This window comes from Pseudophryne corroboree, chromosome 1, assembly GCF_028390025.1.
Source record: "Pseudophryne corroboree isolate aPseCor3 chromosome 1, aPseCor3.hap2, whole genome shotgun sequence".
Lineage (NCBI taxonomy): Eukaryota > Metazoa > Chordata > Amphibia > Anura > Myobatrachidae > Pseudophryne > Pseudophryne corroboree.
The window spans coordinates 1,131,541,977-1,131,562,278 of record NC_086444.1 but is presented as its reverse complement, the minus strand read 5'-3'; the positions used below and the strand labels follow the sequence as shown (position 1 = coordinate 1,131,562,278).

Below are 20,302 nucleotides of genomic sequence, written 5' to 3'. Positions count from 1 at the left end.
ATTGTCAGGGGCATTACTGTGCATCATACACAGTAATGCCCCTGACACTTTATTATTCCCCACACAGTACTGACCAGGACAACTTATTATGCCCCACAGTGTACACATAAGTATGGTGCAGTGTACAGATAATTATTCCCCATTACTGTGTGGGGCATATTATGGTGCAGGGGGCCTTACTGTGTGGGGCATATTATGGTACGGGGGCATTATTGTGTGGGGCATATTTGGTGCAGGGGGCATTACTGTGTGGGGCATAATATGGTAAGGGGGCATCACTGTATGTGGCTTATTATGGTGCAGGGGGCATTATTATGTGGGGCCTATTATGGTGCAGGAGGCACTGCTGTGGGGCATAAATTGGTGGAATTTTTTTTCTCTCCTGCAAGACCACGCTCATCTTAATGAGGCCACACTCACTTTAGTGAGGCCACGCGCTCTCTGTGGGGCATGCACGAAAAACACTTTTTATAATAATGTCTATGGGGGGGGGGGGCACATTTTTTTACTGTTCGGACTGGGAGCCAAAATGTTTAGAAACGGCTCTGTCTGTTGGTATGGAACTGATAGCAGACAGCCATAGATGGCCTTGTATTATTTTATATGATTTATGTATAGGCATCAGTTCTCAGGGTTTTTCTACCACCAACTTTTGTGTACAATGTCTACACTGTGAGGTAAATTTACTAAGATGGGAGTTCTATTTAAGATGGGATGTTGCCCATAGCAACCAGATTCCAGCTATTATCTTCTAGAAGGTGCTAGATGAATGAGAAGTAGAATCTGATTGGTTGCTATTGGCAACATCCCATCTTAAATACAACTCCCATCTTTGTAAATTTACCCCTATGTTTTTATCTATTTCTGATTTCCAAACTATTCATTTAATAAAAAAAGTAGAATTTTAAAATAAAAAGGTTCAACCAAATCTCAATTTTTTAGCACAAAATGACTCCCGATATTAGTTCATTAGCCCGATATAGCCAAGTACAGTATTTCCCACCAACTACAATCACAATGACCAATATATATCCTGATCAAGGACAAAGAGATCATTATCGGCCATGTTGGGAAATTCCAGACGGGAAGATGAACAGCTTGTGTGAGTGGTCATCGTCCAACTAACAGGCCCCCACGTAGCGCAGAACAAATCCAGCCAAGTGCTGAATAGACTATAGGGGGAGATGTACAAAGCAGTGATACGCGTGGAGAAATAAGCCAGTGGAGAAGTTGTCCATTGCAGCTTCTCTGTATAATTTAAAGTATGCAAATGATAGATGTTACTTCAATGCTGGTTGGTTGCCATGAGCTACTTCTCCACTGGCTCACTTCTCCGCTCTTTTCACTGCTTAGTACATCTCCCGCTACGGGTGGAGATGTATTAACCTCTCCGGGGCCAGCTGCGCTGTGCAGACTGGCAACCCCGGAAATTTTCCAGGCATGCCACTGCTCCCCCTCCCTACACTCCGCTCGGACGGCCCGGTGGATGACGCGATCGCGTTGTGATGTCATGACATGATCACATCAGGACATCATGATGCATTCGCGTCATTCCGCAAAACTCCGCCAGAGCGGAGTACAAGGGAGAAGGGGGGAGGTGATATCAGTGCTGGCGGGGATGGCCATCGGTGGGTTATCCATCGATGGTCACCATCAATGGATAACCTTGATAGTGTAAAACCATCTGGAATGGATCCATCGATGGTTTTACCCATCAATGGTCATCCCTCAATTATCGTACACATGCGGACGGACCAGGGGTGTGCGGCTTAGTGGGTGTCAGGGGGCGGAGCTAAGCTCCGTGCCCTGACACTTTTAGGAAAACATTTTTTTTTAATTCAGTAGCACTAAACCATCGATGGCGGGAAACCATCTGGTTCTCCCCCATCAATGGTAAAAAGTATTCGACATCAGTCATAGACCATTGATGATTTTGAATCATCGATGGTCAATGGCCATCCCTAGCTACTCCTGGGCAACGAACATTCACCGTGGCAATGAGCATGGATTCCAGAGCATAAACCTCTGGCAAAAACCATGACACAGCACGTGAAACCTCTGGCAATGCGCATGAAACCCATGGAATCGTGCATGAAACCCCTGGCAACGCGCAGGTAAAAAGGGTAAAAAAAAATAAAAACCTGCCCTGGGAGGTGTGACCAAATGTAAAAAACCCGCCACTGAAGGGGTTAAGGGGGACATGTACTAAACAGTGATAAAAGTGGAGAAGTGAGCCAGTCGAGAAGTTCCCCATGGCAGCCAATCAGCATAGAAGTAACATTCATAATTTGCATACTTTAAAATTATACAGGGCAGCCGATTGGTTGTCATGGGCAACTTCTCCACTTTTATCACTGCTTAGTACATGTCCCCCTAAGTCTCAGAGAGTGTAAAGTGAAGAGGGATAAAGGACAAAAGTACTAGAGTCTAACTGCTATGTTACAGGCTGGCAGAGCCGGCCATAGGCATAGGCAAACTAGGCAATTGCCTAGGGCATTTGATATGCCTAGGGGCATCATCAGCTTCTGCTGATTAAAATGATATGCGGCATGCCTATATTCTGTATGTAGCATTTCATATGCAGATACAGCCACAGTCTCACACAGTATATAGGCATGCTGCATATCATTTTAATCAGCATAAGCTGCTTGTGCATCCTAGCCACATAGCAATGCAAATAAGATGCATTTTCATTTTAAAAAAAAGATGCCCGACGTTCGCATTGATGCAAAATTTGTAAGGACACATCTGTATCCAAGCAGAGGCAGAGGTCACAGTGTTAGTGGAAGTGTGAGTGCTGTGTGCGGGTGGGTTGGTTGTGCAGTAGTGTTCCGAATATGTGTAAGGAGCATTATGTGTGTCATGTAAAAATGCATTAATAATGTGCAACATATGTGTAAAGGGCCACTATGTGTGTCATTATGTGTATAAGGGCATTAATAATGTGCGGCATATGTGTAAGGGACATTAACTGTAAAAGGGCATTAATAAAGGTTGTCAATGTGTAAGGTGCATTTTGTTTATAAGGACATTAATGTGTCTCATATGTGTAAGGGGCATTACTGTGTGGAATTGTGTATAAATGCATTACTAATGTGTGGCATTATGTGTATAAGGTGCTCTACTATGTGGCGTTGCATATAGAAAGGGCACTACTGTGTCGTCTAATGTGAATAAAGAGCAATAAGGTGTGGTGTAATGTGAATAAGTAGCAATTTAGTGTGATGTAATGTGAATAAGGGGCTGTACTGTGAGGAGTAACGTTTATAAGGTAAAGTGATACTACTGTGGGATGTAATATGAATTATGGACACTATCGCAAGATAAAATGTGAATAAAGTTGCAGTACTGTGTGGCGTAATTGGAATTGGGGTTACTATTGTGTGGCCATGCCCCTTCCCCTATTTGGGCTGTGCGTCAAATGTGCGAACTGTTCCTATTTAAAATATAGGGGGTACAAGGACTGCTATGGGTGAGGGGTGATGGTGCTGGGAAAGAGGTGCAAGGTCAGAGGTGGAACCAGTGGTGGTGCTAGGGGGCACCAGCCAAAATCTTGCCTAGGGCATCATATTGGTTAGGGCCGGCTCTGCAGGCTGGGTTTGAAAAATGACAGTTAGGAGCTGATTGGTTGCTACTTTATCCCTCTCCAAGGCTTAGTACATCTGCCCCAATATGGCCAACCACATATGTGGGCAAACGCTAAAGATATTCTGTCACCATTCAATAGATCATCCCTCCTGACACCAGCTGTAATACATGCACACAATGTGACACTACAGTTGTTATCACTTAACTTGTACTAATTTTCTCTCTGCTGGAAATAAAGGGCAGCTTGCTTTATGACTAATTAGCCGATACTGTTGTCTAAGGACGTATATAGCTTGGACTAGGTTACTTCGCAAGCCAGAGATAAGGAATGATATGGTGATATTACCTTACAGAGATCTGCAACAGCATCAATGGATTTACAGTCTTCCTCATCGTCCAGCTCCCCATACAGCTCCCTCTGTTTCTCCAGTAGCTTATGGTATTCCTAGGTAGGTAATCATGATATATTACATTTACTGATCATACAAGTAGCAAGCAAATCATGTATACGGCTTTCAAAGCGTTACCTTTATAAAGCGATCGGCCTCCACGGTGCCCTTAGCGCTTTCAAGGAAATGGAGATGCTCCTCTTTATGGGCTTTATGAAGGATGTCTGTGAGCTTCCTGCGATGCTCTAAGTGTTCCCTTACCAGGGATTTGGTCTCCTGAAGGCAATCTAAAAAAAATAAAAAAATAAAAATGGAACAAAATGTATCAGAAATAAAATAATTTGAGAGAAAAGGGAAATAAAAATTATATATATATATATATATATATATATATATATATATATATATATATAAAGCCTTTAAAGAAAAAGGGAAAATTTAGACAGAATCACATTAAACATCTTTTATGAAAACTGGTCTAAACAAAACTATATAAATACAGTAAAGGAGTTGTTGCCCATAGCAACCGATCAGATTTTATTCTTCTTCAGGTCGCAGAGTTTAGAACCATTATGGATGAGGTAGTCCGACCCAACCATAGCTTTATGCACTCTCCCCCTCAAACTTCACGTGGGGCTCCAGCTATTATTTATTAAGAGCTGGGGCCAAAGAAGTATGGAGTGTTCTAAAAGCAGAGAATAAGACTGAATGTGATTGGAGCAGCTGACTCATGTGACATTCTCAGCACAGCATAAATTGGTTATCTAACACACATGAGATCATTGCAGGAGGATCCAGTCTGCATTCTGTCGTCCATCCAAACACTCACTTTGAGAGAGTAGTAGAATGTGTGTGCATGTGGGGGATAGAGGGAGGTTTGAGTGACATATGGGGAAAACAGAGTGGTGTTCAGAGCATGTGGAGCATTTCCGGGTTATTGGGAGCATTTTGTGTTAAAGGTGTGGTCTGAGTGGTATGTGGAAGGTCTAATGATTATATGGGTGCATTTTGGAATTAAGGGTGGCTGATGTCAGGGTGCACAGGTAATTTTAATGCTGCTTTTTTTCATGATACAATAAATAGTATTGTTCCACCGATGAACCATATCAGATTGTCCATCACTGTGGATCATGTGTGTCTTATTGATTATTATGGGGGACAATGCCTTTATTCTTTCCTTTTCCATTACATTCTTTTTTGCTATTTTTCTTTAGCTTGCTCATTCCTCTTTAACCTGCCTCCCCATTCTTTCATTTCATGTTTCTATTCCATCCTGTAATCTCCTCTTCCTCACTCAGTTATCTTTACATGCGCTTCTTATTCTCTTCCTTTCTGTTGTATCTTTTCCTTATTTCCTATTCTATTATTGTCCCATTTAACTGTGTACCTTTTACAAACCTCTCTTGCTTCCTAATTCTTTCATTGACCTGTTTTTACTTTAAAATCTCCATTATGTTTGTAGAGAGGTGAGAAGACCCTGATTATTGCAGTGGGAGGTCTTCATATCTAGCAAGCTGCCTTTCTCTTAAAGCTTTTCATGCTTACTGGTACTGAAGGCCCCCAGGTAGTAAAAGCTGATCACTCTAGGATGCAGCCAGAGTTTTTTAGAGATGGACAGAAAACTAAGAAAGACCAGAAGGTGTTTGAGTGGATGAGACTGTCATTGCTACTAAAAGAGTAAATGTCACAGATGAACAGTGCCAAGACTAGAATCTGGCTTTGACTTCCTCAAGACACAAGTTGTGGTCAAGGCAGGTGGCAGACAAGCCAAGTCAGTATACAGAGTGGGTCAGGGCTGGCAGCAGACAAGCTAGGTTGGTATATGATCCAGGTAGTAGCCTGCAGAAAAGCAGGTTCAGCTACTAGTTACCCAGGAACTACCAATGACACAAATGTATATACAAGCGGCTACAAAACCCAGCCCTCTCCGAACAAGCAAGTCACAGCACCTGGGGAGAGAGGAGTGTATACTGCATAGATTTTGAAAATTGACCGGCTTTGATGTCAGTATACAAGAAGGTAACGGCCTTTGCTATGTGATGCCTACGAGTGTGAAAACTGCTGATTTTAAAACCTTGTTGCCCTTTACCTTTTTTTAGCACATTCCTTCATTTTACCAAACTCTCACTTCATTTCATATCCAATTACACTTTGCTAGCTTCTACTGTACTGACCAGTAGTTTTAAATCTCTATATTATGCCCTCTCTCAATTGTAAAAAGGACAAAACAAGAATTATCCCTGTACAGTTGTGGTGGGGAGAATATTCGACTTCCACAATCACGGTCAGTGTAATTTTTTTTACATGTGCCGTAAATACATAATAGCCATTCCCCTGATCTCCTGATCCGTTAAGACCCCTGTTACTAGGCACTGCTGTTCGCAGCGGAAAGCAGTTCTAGAATTTTGCTAAAGCTATGTGATGAAATACAGATTCCGAGATACCTCTAGGGAGAAAGCTATCGGATTAACGCACTGAACCTTAACAAAATCCCAATGAAACTGCAGGCAACAACTTTTCACACCATGCAGAGAAACAACATTGCTATGGAGTGGCTGGTTCCATACTATTTCGGATTTCAATAACTGTGTTTATAAGTGTGTGCATCTCTCTCTCTCTCTATATATATATATATATATATATATATATATATATATATATATATATATATATATATATATAATTTTATTCTTCTTTTCTTATTTTTTTTTTTTAACCTTAGTTTTTCTAGAAATAGCGATGGGGAAAATTAAATTGAATTTTTTTTTCTTCTCATTTTGTTTGTAAGGAAATTAATTTTCAGTCCACTTCATACCGTCACAGCTGCTGACATCATGTGCCAGTACCGATGAGAACAGCGCATGATGTGAAGAACGCCTTGATACTGTGATGCCAAGGGAAAGTAGCAGTGCATTAAACCGTGCGTCTAGCAGTCACTGGGATGTCAACAAACCAAGTTGAGCCGTCATATGTTATGTCACCTAGATAAACCCCTCCAACTGGAAAAGAGCTAAATTAGTCCTGGCACCAGATGTAGCTCTTCTGACTCGCTGTTAATGGAATAAAATTACTCTATAAAGTAAAGAGATGATGGAATATAGACTTATGTCAGCGCCTGGTAGCCCGGAATCTTGGGAACAATTGCGACAAATAAAAAACAAAAACTTCAAGTGGCGAAAAAAAAAAAAGAGGCTAAGTAAAAAGCACATCTGGTGAGTTGTATAAACGAACACAGTGAGTTTGAGATGTTTTATGGCTTGAAGCTTAATTCATTTTTGTGTTCATTTTCTCTCCTGCAACCCAGTTTAGCTCACTGAACCCAACTTGTGTCAGGTGATTCCTCCAGATGTATAATAGCTGATGTGAATGGTGGAGGTCTTATCTGTAAATGCAGGTGAGCCTCAAACCAGAAGTATATCTCATGTTTAAAATCTATGTGATCATAACAGCCATGTTCATCATTCTGAGGGAGCAATTCAATTGTTTTTGCCACATGCCCGACGGCAGCTATTTAATTGTTCCTGCTGACAGTCGAGCCAACGTGACTTTTGCCTGCAGACTCCTGAGGTGGCAAACAGAAATCTGCAAGGAGTCCAGTTTGGGCGCCCCAACGGCATTTTTCTCATTGCGTCCAGTACATTAGTCGATTTGTGCAGCTAAACCCAGTCTACTTGGGCGCTATCAGTGTGAAATGTATCGGGCACCCAGCACCAGAACGTAACAGGCACCCAAAAGACATCAGAATTTTCCCTAGTGTTAGGAGTGGGAGTGGCCAGATTGGGCAGACTTGGTGCAGTTGGTCAGCTCATTTGTGCCATGCATACAGTGTTTATTTTACTGCAAGACACCATCAAGCGCAGAAGTCCTGTACTAGATCTGGGATCCATGATTGTGACCATTGGGATGGTACCAGTTGTGGTTGCTGTACCTGGTCTGATAATATAAAAACACCAGGTTAGGTGCCCGAGGCTCGCATGCTGCACTTAATGCAGATATCACAGCTGGACAAAAAAAAAAAAAAAACGCAGCAGGGCTCTTGGGGTTTGCCATGGCAGTCCGCGAGCAGTTAACCCATAACTACAGGTAATTAACAATTAAAAGTCGTTAGAGCTATATTTAAGGGGCTTGTGCACAAGATAAGGATCCCAAAAGTGATACCCAAGCATCAACTGCTCTAGGGGGCCGGGGGATATGCTTCTTTAAACGAGCATCTGAAGTTATAGAGTATGGAGCCACAGAAATATAGAAGTGCAGCAAATCTAGACACAATAGGGAAACCCAGGGGGGCAGAAGTATTTAATATCCGCCCAGTTGTAAAACATCCGATGTGAAATACTTATTACTCACACACGTCCTTATTATTACACTAGGGTCGCCTTATGTGCAGAAATGACTATATCTCATCAAACAAGAAGGCAAAGCAGAAAATGATTTTCAGCCAAGATATCAGCGGGCTTAATGTTCCGCAGCAAGCATTCCAGGGGGTCTTTCTAATTATACGTTCTTCCATTGCTGGGAGCACAAGATACGGAATATAAAATGCATTTGGCTGTTTCTCAAGCACCGGACCACAGAAATGTTTGTTATGTATTTTTCTGACAGCATTCCTATCCAATTTAAATACTTTAATTAGTTATGATATGGGACTCCATGCTGCCTAGGCTGATATTAGACTAAGGGCTGTCTCCTTCATGCTTAGTCAGCTACGCATGTTTAAATTAGCAATTCCACTTAGCCTGTGGAAGACTGTAAACAAACAACAAGGCACGTCGCCTCTGTAATTAAAGAGGATATTTAGCTATAGAAGATTTATAAGAAACCTTAAAGAAAGCTGGATATACTGTATGAGCGCTCCTAGAGAGACAACCTTACTGCATCAATCCGCAGACATCAATAGTCCGTTATACACTGATCAATAATACATTGTTATGTGCATTCACTACCTGTATTAGCAAGGGTTAACAGTACATGTTTTCTAGCTGCATAATGTATAAAGGACATTGACCCCAGTTAAATTGAAGTCAGTGCACTGAATGCCCCTCTAGCGCTCTGTCTGGCACTCAGCCTGTTTAGCCAGCATGGCAGAGCAGGGAGCATACATACAATATGTGTCATTCCTACATCCTTGAGTTTTATGCAAGAGCTGCACTAGATTATGGAATAGATCCAAAGGGAAAAAAATAAGATTTTACTTATCGGTAAATCTATTTCTCGTAGTCCGTAGAGGATGCTGGGGACTCCGTAAGGACCATGGGATAGACGGGCTCCGCAGGAGACATGGGCACTTTAAAAAAGAATTTAGTTCCTGGTGTGCACTGGCTCCTCCCTCTATGCCCCTCCTCCAGACCTCAGTTAGAGAAACTGTGCCCAGAGGAGATGGACAGTACGAGGAAAGGATTTTGTTAATCCAAGGGCAAGATTCATACCAGCCACACCAATCACACCGTATAACTTGTGATAACTACCCAGTTAACAGTATGAAAACAACATATCATCAGTTCAAGACCGATGCAACTATAACATAACCCTTATTGAAGCAATAACTATATACAAGTATTGCAGAAGAAGTCCGCACTTGGGACGGGCGCCCAGCATCCTCTACGGACTACGAGAAATAGATTTACCGTTAAGTAAAATCTTATTTTCTCTAACGTCCTAGAGGATGCTGGGGACTCCATAAGGACCATGGGGATTATACCAAAGCTCCCAAACGGGCGGGAGAGTGCGGATGACTCTGCAGCAACGATTGAGCAAACATGAGGTCCTCCTCAGCCAGGGTATCAAACTTGTAGAATTTTGCAAAAGTGTTTGAACCCGACCAAGTAGCAGCTCGACACAGCTGTAGTGCCGAGACTACCCGGGCAGCCGCCCAAGAAGAGCCCACCTTCCTAGTGGAATGGGCCTTGACCGATTTTGGTAACGGCAAACCAGCCGTAGAATGCGCTTGCTGAATCGTGTTACAAATCCAGCGTGCAATAGTTTGCTTTGAAGCAGGGGCACCAATCTTGTTGGATGCATACAGGACAAACAGCGCTTCAGTTTTCCTGACTCTAGCCGTTCTGGCTACGTAAATTTTCAAAGCCCTGACCACATCAAGTAATTCGGAATCCTCCAAGTCACGTGTAGCCACAGGCACCACAATAGGTTGGTTCATATGAAAAGATGAAACCACTTTTGGCAGAAATTGCGAACGGGTCCGCAATTCTGCTCTATCCATATGGAAAACCAAATAGGGGCTTTTATGTGACAAAGCCGCTAATTCAGACACTCGCCTAGCCGAAGCCAAGGCTAATAACATGACCACCTTCCATGTGAGATATTTCAACTCGACCGTTTTAAGTGGTTCAAACCAGTGTGACTTTAGGAAACTTAACACCACGTTAAGATCCCAAGGTGCCACCGGAGGCACAAAAGGAGGCTGAATATGCAGCACTCCCTTTACAAAAGTCTGAACTTCTGGGAGAGAAGCCAATTCTTTTTGAAAGAAAATGGATAGGGCCGAAATCTGGACCTTAATGGAACCTAATTTAAGGCCCAAATTCACTCCAGTTTGTAGGAAGTGAAGGAAACGACCCAGATGGAATTCTTCTGTAGGAGCATTCTTGGTCTCACACCAAGAAACATATTTTCGCCATATACGGTGATAATGTTTTGCTGTTACTTCCTTCCTAGCCTTTATCAGCATAGGGATAACCTCAACTGGAATGCCTTTTTCTGCTAGGATCCGGCGTTCAACCGCCATGCCGTCAAACGCAGCCGCGGTAAGTCTTAGAACAGACAGGGTCCCTGTTGCAACAGGTCCTGTCTTAGAGGAAGAGGCCACGGATCTTCTGTGAGCAGTTCCTGCAGATCTGGATACCAGGTCCATCTTGGCCAATCTGGAACAATGAGGATTGTTCTCACTCCTTTTCTTCTTATTATCCTCAACACCTTTGGTATGAGAGGAAGAGGAGGAAATACATAGACTGACCGGAACACCCACGGTGTCACTAGGGCGTCTACCGCTACTGCCTGAGGGTCTCTTGACCTGGCGCAATACCTCTGTAGCTTTTTGTTGAGGCGGGACGCCATCATGTCTATCTGTGGAAGTTCCCACCGACTCACAATCTGTGCGAAGACTTCTGGATGAAGTCCCCACTCTCCCGGGTGTAGGTCGTGTCTGCTGAGGAAGTCTGCTTCCCAGTTGTCCACTCCCGGAATGAACACTGCTGACAGTATGCTTACATGATTCTACCGCCCAGCGAAGAATTCTGGTGGCTTCCGCCATTGCCACTCTGCTCCTTGTGCCGCCTTGGCGGTTTACATGAGCCACTGCAGTGATGTTGTCTGACTGGATCAGAACTGGTCGGTCGCGAAGTAAGGTCTCCGCTTGACGTAGGGCGTTGTATATGGCCCTTAGCTCCAGGATGTTGATGTGAAGACAAGTCTCTTGACTTGACCAAAGACCCTGGAAATTTCTTCCCTGTGTGACTGCTCCCCAACCTCGGAGGCTTGCGTCCGTGGTCACCAGGATCCAGTCCTGAATGCCGAATCTGCGGCCCTCGAGAAGGTGAGCACTCTCCAGCCACCACAGTAGTGACACCCTGGCCCTGGGGGACAGGGTGATCAACCGATGCATCTGAAGATGTGACCCGGACCTGAGAGTCCAGTAGGTCCCATTGGAAAGTCCTCGCATGGAACCTGCCGAAGGGAATGGCCTCGTATGATGCCACCATCTTTCCCAGGACTCGAGTGCAATGATGCACTGACACCTGTTTTGGTTTCAATAGGTTCTTGACCAGAGTCATGAGTTCCTGGGCCTACTCTATCGGGAGATAAACCCCCTTCTGGTCCGTGTCCAGAATCATGCCCAAGAAGGGCAGACGAGTCGTAGAAACCAACTGCGACTTTGGAATATTGAGAATCCAGCCGTGTTGCTGTAACACTTTCAGTGAAAGAGATACGCTGTTCAGCAACTGCTCTCTTGATCTCGCTTTTATGAGGAGATCGTCCAAGTACGGGATAATTGTGACACCTTGCTTCCGCAGGAGCACCATCATTTCCGCCATTACCTTGGTGAAAATCCTCGGGGCCGTTGAGAGACCAAACGGCAACGTCTGAAATTGGTAATGACAATCCTGTACCGCAAATCTTAGGTACGCCTGATGAGGTGGATAAATGTGGACATGAAGGTACGCATCCTTTATGTCCAGTGACACCATAAAATCCCCCCCTTCCAGGCTTGCGATGACCGCTCTTAGCGATTCCATCTTGAACTTGAACCTTTTCAAGTATAGGTTCAGAGATTTTAAATTCAATATGGGTCTGACCGAACCGTCCAGTTTCGGGACTACAAACATGGTCGAATAATAACCCCTTCCCTGTTGAAGGAGGGGAACCTTGACCACCACCTGCTGAAGATACAATTTTTGTATTGCGATTAACACTATTTTCCTCTCTTGGGGGGAAGATGGTAGGGCCGATTTGAAATACCGGCGAGGAGGCACCTCTTCGAATTCCAGCTTGTAACCCTTAGCCACAATTTCTATTGCCCAAGGATCCACCTGGGAGTGAACCCACATGTGGCTGAAATTCCGAAGACGTGCCCCCACAGGGCCCGGCTCCGCCAGTGGAGCCCCAGCGTCATGCGGTGGATTTTGTAGAGGCCGGTGAGGACTTCTGTTCCTGGGAACTAGCTGCGTTGTGCAGCTTCTTTCCTCTGCCCCTACCTCTGGCAAGAAAGGACGCACCTCGGACTTTCTTGTTTCTTTGTGAACGAAAGGACTGCATTTGATAATGCGGTGCTCTTTTAGGCTGTGAGGGAACATAAGGCAAAAAATTTGACTTTCCAGCTGTAGCTGTGGAGACCAGGTCCGAGAGACCTTCCCCGAACAATTCCTCCCCCCTGTAAGGTAAAACCTCCATATGCCTTTTTGAGTCGGCATCACCTGTCCATTGCCGAGTCCACAGGACCCTTCTGGCAGAAATCGACATAGCGTTTATTCTAGAACCCAGTAGACTAATGTCTCTTTGAGCATCTCTCATTTATAGGACAGCGTCTTTTATATGCCCCAGGGTCAATAATACAGTATCCTTATCTAGGGTATCCAACTCCTCAGATAAGGTATCCGTCCATGTCGCTACAGCACTACACACCCAGGCCGACGCAATTGCCGGTCTTAGTAAGGTACCCGAATGTGTATAAATGGACTTCAGGGTAACCTCCTGTTTGCGATCAGCAGCATCTTTGAGGGTAGCCGTATCCTGGGACGGCAGGGCTACCTTTTTGGATAAGCGTGTTAAAGCTTTGTCCACCCTAGGGGAGGATTCCCATCGTAACCTATCCGTTAGCGGGAAAGGATACGCCACAAGAATCCGTTTGGAAATCTGCAGTTTTTTATCTGGAGATTCCCAAGCTTTTTCACATAACTCATTCAGTTCGTGTGAGGGGGGAAAAGTTACCTCAGGCTTCTTTCCCTTATACATATACACCCTCGTGTCAGGGACAGGGGTTTCCTCTGTGATGTGCAAAACATCCTTTATTGCTATAATCATATATCGAAGGGATTTAGACAATTTTGGCTGTAACTTTGCATCATCGTAATCGACACTGGAGTTAGTATCCATGTCGATATCTGTGTCAACAATTTGGGATACTGGGCGCTTATGAGACCCTGACGGTCCCTGCGACATAGGGTCAGGCATGGGTTGAGACCCTGACTGCCCCAATGCATCAGCCTTGTCAAATATTTTATGCAAGGAATTAGCATTATCATTTAAAACCTTCCACATATCCATCCAATCGTGTCGGCGCCGTCGGCGGAGACACCACATTCATTTGCTCCCGCTCCTCTCCCACATAGCCTTCCTCATCAGACATGTCGACACAAGCGTACCGACACACCACACACACAGGGAATGTCCTTTCTGAAGACAGTTCCCCCACCAGGCCCTTTGGAGAGACAGAGAGAGAGTATGCCAGCACACACCCCAGCGCTATAATATCCCAGGAATAACACAGTAACTTAATGTTAACCAGGTAGCTGCTGTATGTTATAGTTTTTGTGCCTAATTATGTGCCCCCCCTCTCTTTTCAACCCTCTTCTACCGTGTATCAGCAGGGGAGAGCCCGGGGAGCTTCCTCTCAGCGGTGCGGTGGAGAAAAAATGGCGCTGGTGAGTGATGAGGGAGAAGCCCCGCCCCCTCGGCGGCGGGCTTCTGTCCCGCTTAAACAGTAATTTTGGCGGGGGCTCATACATATATACAGTGCCCAGCTGTATATATGTGTTATTTTTGCCAATATGAGGTCCCAAATGCTGCCCAGGACGCCCCCCCCCCTGCGCCCTGCACCCTTACAGTGACCGGAGTATGTGAGGTGTGTGGAGCAATGGCGCACAGCTGCAGTGCTGTGCGTTACCTCTAGTAAAGATCATGAAGTCTTCTGCCGCCTGTGATGTCTTCTTTTCTTCTTATACTCACCTGGCTTCTGTCTTCCGACTCTGCGAGGGGGACGGCTGCGCGGCTCTGGGACGGACGGCGAGGGTGAGATCCTGCGTACCAATCCCTCTGGAGCTAATGGTGTCCAGTAGCCTAAGAAGCAGGACGTAGCTTCAGAGAGTAGGGCTGCTTCTCTCCCCTCAGTCCCTCGATGCAGGGAGTCTGTTGCCAGCAGAGCTCCCTGAAAATAAAAAACCTAACAAAATACTTTCTATCAGTAAACTCAGGAGAGCTCACTGAAAAGCACCCAGCTCCTCTGGGCACAGTATCAAACTGAGGTCTGGAGGAGGGGCATAGAGGGAGGAGCCAGTGCACACCAGGGACTAAATTCTTTCTTAAAGTGCCCATGTCTCCTGCGGAGCCCGTCTATCCCATGGTCCTTACGGAGTCCCTAGCATCCTCTAGGACGTTAGAGAAAACTAATGTAGTACTACATGTAAATAAAAGGAGTGTTATTTATTTTCCTGCATAAATAATTGACATTTTCTGACTGCTGGTAAACCATATACTTCATTAATTAAAGTCTTTAAATGGAATTTGTTGTCACGAATAACCCTTTATCTGTTTCATGTTCTCAGACTGCACATTCTCCAGAGCGGAGTGTACACAACTATGACAGATGCCACATTGTGTAACAGTCTTTGGTGTTGCATCTCCCCTTATGCCTTGAAGGGTTGTCACAGGCGATTCGTTATGTAATACCGGCTGTCGGTATCCCAACAGCAGCATCCTGTCTGTTGGAATACCGCCGCGAGTCCCCATTGGGCACGCCATAGGTTCTATTCCCACTCGGTTGGTGTCGTGGACCCACCAACAGAGTGGGAATTATGGGTGGTTGTCTGTATTCCAACCGCTGATAAAATGTCCGCTGTCGAGATTCTGGCGTCGGTATCCCGACCGCCGGGAACCAGACAGTCGGCATTGTACTGCATCCTGTCACAGTGTGGTAAGAGAGCATTTGTATGCAGGCAAAGTCTAGTGAAGGTGTATCGTTGGAATTTACGCTACTATTATGATCCTTTATTAATATGGTGCAAGAAGGGTATATAACAGAAGCAGTGCAGACAAAGCATATGCTATATAACCACTGCTGCACATGCAGGCATGATATACACAAAAGCAGTGGCCACTGCACTCAAAGGTTCAATGCCACTGATAATGGTGTAAGGGAGAGAAGGAAACGCAAAATGAGGGAAGAGGGCCCTGCTCATGAGAGCTTACAATAGAAGAGAGGTCCAGATGGAAAAGAGTGTCCAGTGCACACCTGCACACTTTTGTTTTCACAAGGATCTTCATTCCGTGCATGGAGATGGAGTAATGGAGCAATTACGGTGACTTGCAGTCAGCTCTGCACCAGCATCTTTGTCTTTTGCGCAGAAAGTGGATAATAGGTGGGGAGAGGCTCAGCAGGTATTACGGTAGCATAAAAAGTAGGGCAGTTTGGCAGAGGGCTGCTTACAAAATCCTGTTTTGTTTTGTTTTAAATCACAGACCACAAAACAAATTGAGGAATCTCATTCTATAACCATGATCTTAAGTCTGTTTGTTTTTTTACATACGTGACTTTAATAATGACTATATGTACATATATAAAATAACTTGCAAATGTCCATATCAAATCTGCATGTTTAACTTGGCCCCTGGGCCAAATTTAACATCTTGCACCGTTCACTGTGGCATTGGTAAAGGATTCCATACCTTAACATAACATAATGTACCTAGCACCACTGTGCATTTAGTTACATTTCTGAACATTACTTGTAAATGTTTAATACAAGGCTTGGAGCCTAGGTTTAGTAATCCATTAAGCAAAATAAAAAAATAAAAAATTAAACTTTACAATGTCCATATTACGTATATCATATAAAAGGTAAATTAAATTATTCCTTCTCATTCAGATTTACCACTGGAGCCCTGCAGCCTTTAATAACAATAAAACATTTTTTTTAAAAAGGGATCAAGCATTTTAACCCCCCCCCCCCCCCCCCCCCCCCAACACTAAATAAAAGCCTTAACCCACAGTCATACATTAATGCAGAGAAGAAAGATCTGATGTAGCAAATCAGTAACCCTTTGTACGGGCTGAATCCACCGATTTGCAATCTGTATACAACACATAGCACATGTTGCAGGGAACACTGGCAACATATCACATAAGCTCTTAAACAGAGAATAGATAGAGGAAAACCCCTCCAAGTACAACACAAGCATCACCATGTGCTAATCTCACTTCATTTTCTGTATAAATAAAAGTAAGGTTTAATGTCATCACTTATAAACAATTAGTTCTGTTGTAATCACTTCAGTATTCATTTGGAAAACTTGAGGCAGATGTATTAAGCCTGGAGAAGGGATAAAGAAGTGATAAAGCAGTGATAAGTGGAAGGTGATAATGCACCAGCCAATCAGCTCCTGTCATTTTTCAATTCCGTAATGATTGGCTGATGTGTTAACACCTTACACTTATCACTGCTTTATCCCTTCTCCAGGTTAATACATCTGCCCCATTGTCTTTTATAACAAATACGAACAGTGACAGATTTCTCACTAGGCACATGCCCAGGGGCGCTACCTGCTGGGGACGGCAAAGTTCTAGAACTGTGGTAACTGCACTGTGCAGGGGGAATGTACAATGTACTCTCCTCTCATAGGGTCGGGCCACATTCATAACTGTGACGTGTTGTAGGGAGATGCTGGACAGCACTGATTTCATCCTCTCCGCCTCCTCCTGAGACCAGGCCACTTTCACATTTACTTATCTCTTTCCTCCTCTCCTACACCCTATATCTATCCTTTTCCCTTCCTCTACTCTACCCCGCTGTCTCTGGTCTCCATGCTTCTACTCCGGTGCCCCGCAGTGTGACAGACCAGGGATCTATCTTCCAGTTGAGCATGTGTTAATGCAACTTGTAGGTGGAGTGGTGGATGGATTAAGGTTATCTGAGGGGTGGGGTATATGTTGATATTATCAGGGGTAGGAGCGTATTAATATTATGGGTAATTTATTTTTTATAAGGAAGGTATATATAGTATAGGACGTCAGGCCTATAAGGACGTTGCAGTGACTAGTGTATGAAGTGGCTAGTTATTAAGTGGCAGCTAATATCAATAGCAGTGTTATACCTGTGTTAAACCGAAGGAAAACAGAAGTCAAACAAACTTACAAATTAACAAAAGGCCTGCATTACAACCAAAAAACTCTGGAACTTTATGTGGCCTCTCCTCGCCTCAAACTTGAGAACACCAAGACCATGCTTACAACCTCTCTGTCTGAGAACATCAAGTCTGTCCCTGGGCCTAACCATCAAGATGAACAGGGAACTGTGGGGGAAGAGCACCAGGACCGGGATCAGCAGGGACATCCCCATTGCGTCTGAGTATGCCCCCCTCATTCTCATACCCAACCGAACTAAGATCTGATCAAAATGTTATCCCACTCCTACTTCTGCCACTAGTTACCTGCTATTGAGTTTTTTTTTTTTTTTTTTTCTCTCCATTGCTCGCTTCCAACCCACCATGTGTTTTCCTGTAATGTTAACCTCCACTGATTGCACACCTTTCCATTGTGCCCTACATGCAGGGTACATCATACTATTACTTAAGCATCAGTTTTCCCATATATGAACTTGGCCCTTGCATGGCTCACCTCCCACAGTGTAACCTTCAAAGTGCGCCCAACATGGCTGCCCCATATGGTACACTTGTGGATGGGATGAAAAAAATACATGGACCTTGTGGTTTTGTTGGAACCCTACTCTGAACTGTAGGACTCTGAAATCACCCCCATTTTGTGTCATCTCTTCTAGGGGTAGACTATTCCACCTGGGTAATCCTACGCTTAGCGCCCAAGATGGCTGCTGCACTTGGTACCTATAAGGGTGGAATACACAACCCTTGGAAGTTATTACCCAAAATGCCTTCACCAATCCTGCGTTATGCTTTCTGTGGACTTAAGCAACACAGACATAAAAGAAAAATCTTGTCTATTGTTGTATTACTCAAATCCTCTGTATCATGTGCATTGTTTTTGATGTCTGTAAAGCGCCTTGAGTCCTGTTGGAGAAAGAGCGCTATATAAATAAAATTATTATTATTATTATATTGAAGTTTGTGTTTTTAGGGGTTGTAGTAATGTTATGTGGTAGTGTATTAATGTTACTTACACACACACACACACACACCTGGGTCTGTTTGTTTGGTGTGCAGTTTGTTTCTATACCAGTGTGCCACCTTTTTCCTCATGGTCTATTTGTTAAACTCTAAAAAAAAAAAAAAAAAAAAAAAAACTGGCGAAAGCCATTTATTTACTCTGTATTTATTTACTTGAGAATTTCAGAGAAGCCTTTTTATCTCTGCATCCTTATCCTGCAGACCTCATACGTTTTAGGGGTACATTTACTAAGCAGTGATAAGAGCGGAGAAGTGAGCCAGTGGAGAAGTGCCCATGGCAACCAATCAGCACCGAAGTAACATCTATAATTTGCATACTATAAAATGATACAGAGTTGCTGATTGGTTGATAGGGAAATTTCTCCACTAGCTCACTTCTCCGCTCTTATCACTGCTTAGTAGATGTACCCCTTAATGTGGGCTGGGCAGGAACGGTATTTATATAGATGAGCGCGGCAAAGCTTTTCTGACAAACATAACGCCATCTCTAGATGGTGTTATGTGTCCCCTTACCTGTAGAAATGGAGAAAAGCAGGAAGAGGGAGGTGTTCTTACTGTTCTTCTCCGCTGCGTTCTGGCTGACCCTCCAAACAGGGTCCAGTGTTCTCCCCAGAATTTTTTTCCAGCTGGGTTTCACGGGTGGGGCCCTTCGCAATAATGAGTTCCTGACCTTATATTGATTCAGACTCAACATTTTATATTTTAATTCTTTTCTTCTCCTGAGCGATGCCTTCATTTGCAGATTTTACATAATCAAAGTCTGTAGGATCTGGTCCCCCAGTGAAATCAGCAGCAGATTATTAGTGTGCTTGGCTTCATGCGATCCCTTAAACAGGTTTTAATTAGTTTTAGAGTAGAAAATCCTCTTTCACATTCAGCTGTGCTTACAGGTATAGTCAGTCCACCAGCAGCTAGTTTGCTAAATTTAGAAAAGATTCTTTGAGCTCAGTGTCGGTGAATAATATGTATGCACTATTTGTGTTGTATCTAGTTCAAACAACTTGAAACAACTGCCCATTCTAGTGTTGCGTTTTCATGGTTTAAGATCGCAGGATTTCCGCTTTTAGAATAATGCTCAAAAAGAATCTCACATTTTGATGGCTCTCTATACTGAAAACTGTTGTATTTACCTTAGACATTTGTCTTATCAGCAGTAGCATTAGCAGAACAACAATTTATATGAAGGTCTGACCTCTCACCAGCAAGATGCAGTTGGAGATTTTTAAAACGAGTAGCAGGTGTGTGTTTCAATTCCATGCATAGTACTGTAGCTGTAATGCATAGTACTGTAGCTTTTAAAGATGGGGTCACTCGGGCAGATGTATTAAGCCTGAAGAAGACATAAAGAAGTGATAAAGCAGTGATAAATGCAAGGTGATAACGCACAAGCCAATCAGCTCCAATATGTAAATTGACAGTAATGAGCTGATTGGCTGCTGCATTATCACCTTGCACTTATCGCCGCTTTATCAATTCTTTATGCCTTCTCCAGGCTTAATACAGCTGCCTCAATATCTGTTGTTAACAACTTGCCTTTACCAAACCTTAGACAAGGCAGACAAATGAGGTAGCACATCTGACAGCATCATAAGTGAAGCTATTAAATTGGATATTCTCATATATTATAAACCTTACCGCTGAGATGTCATGTCTCTCTGTGGCCTCTCCTTCCAGTGCAG

The 20,302-nt window shown here is 43.8% G+C and overlaps 1 protein-coding gene across 2 annotated transcripts in view; it reads right to left on the bottom strand.

Moving 5' to 3' along the window:
• EVC (EvC ciliary complex subunit 1) overlaps positions 1-20,302 on the bottom strand; it is a 181,743-nt gene that overhangs the window by 82,319 nt on the left and 79,122 nt on the right. For both annotated transcript variants that reach the window (XM_063923425.1, XM_063923416.1), the window contains exons 10-11: positions 4,116-4,264; positions 3,935-4,033 (exon numbers count right to left, since the gene is read on the bottom strand). In XM_063923425.1, coding sequence (XP_063779495.1) covers positions 3,935-4,033; positions 4,116-4,264 — 248 coding nt within the window. The remainder of the gene's footprint in view (positions 1-3,934; positions 4,034-4,115; positions 4,265-20,302) is intronic.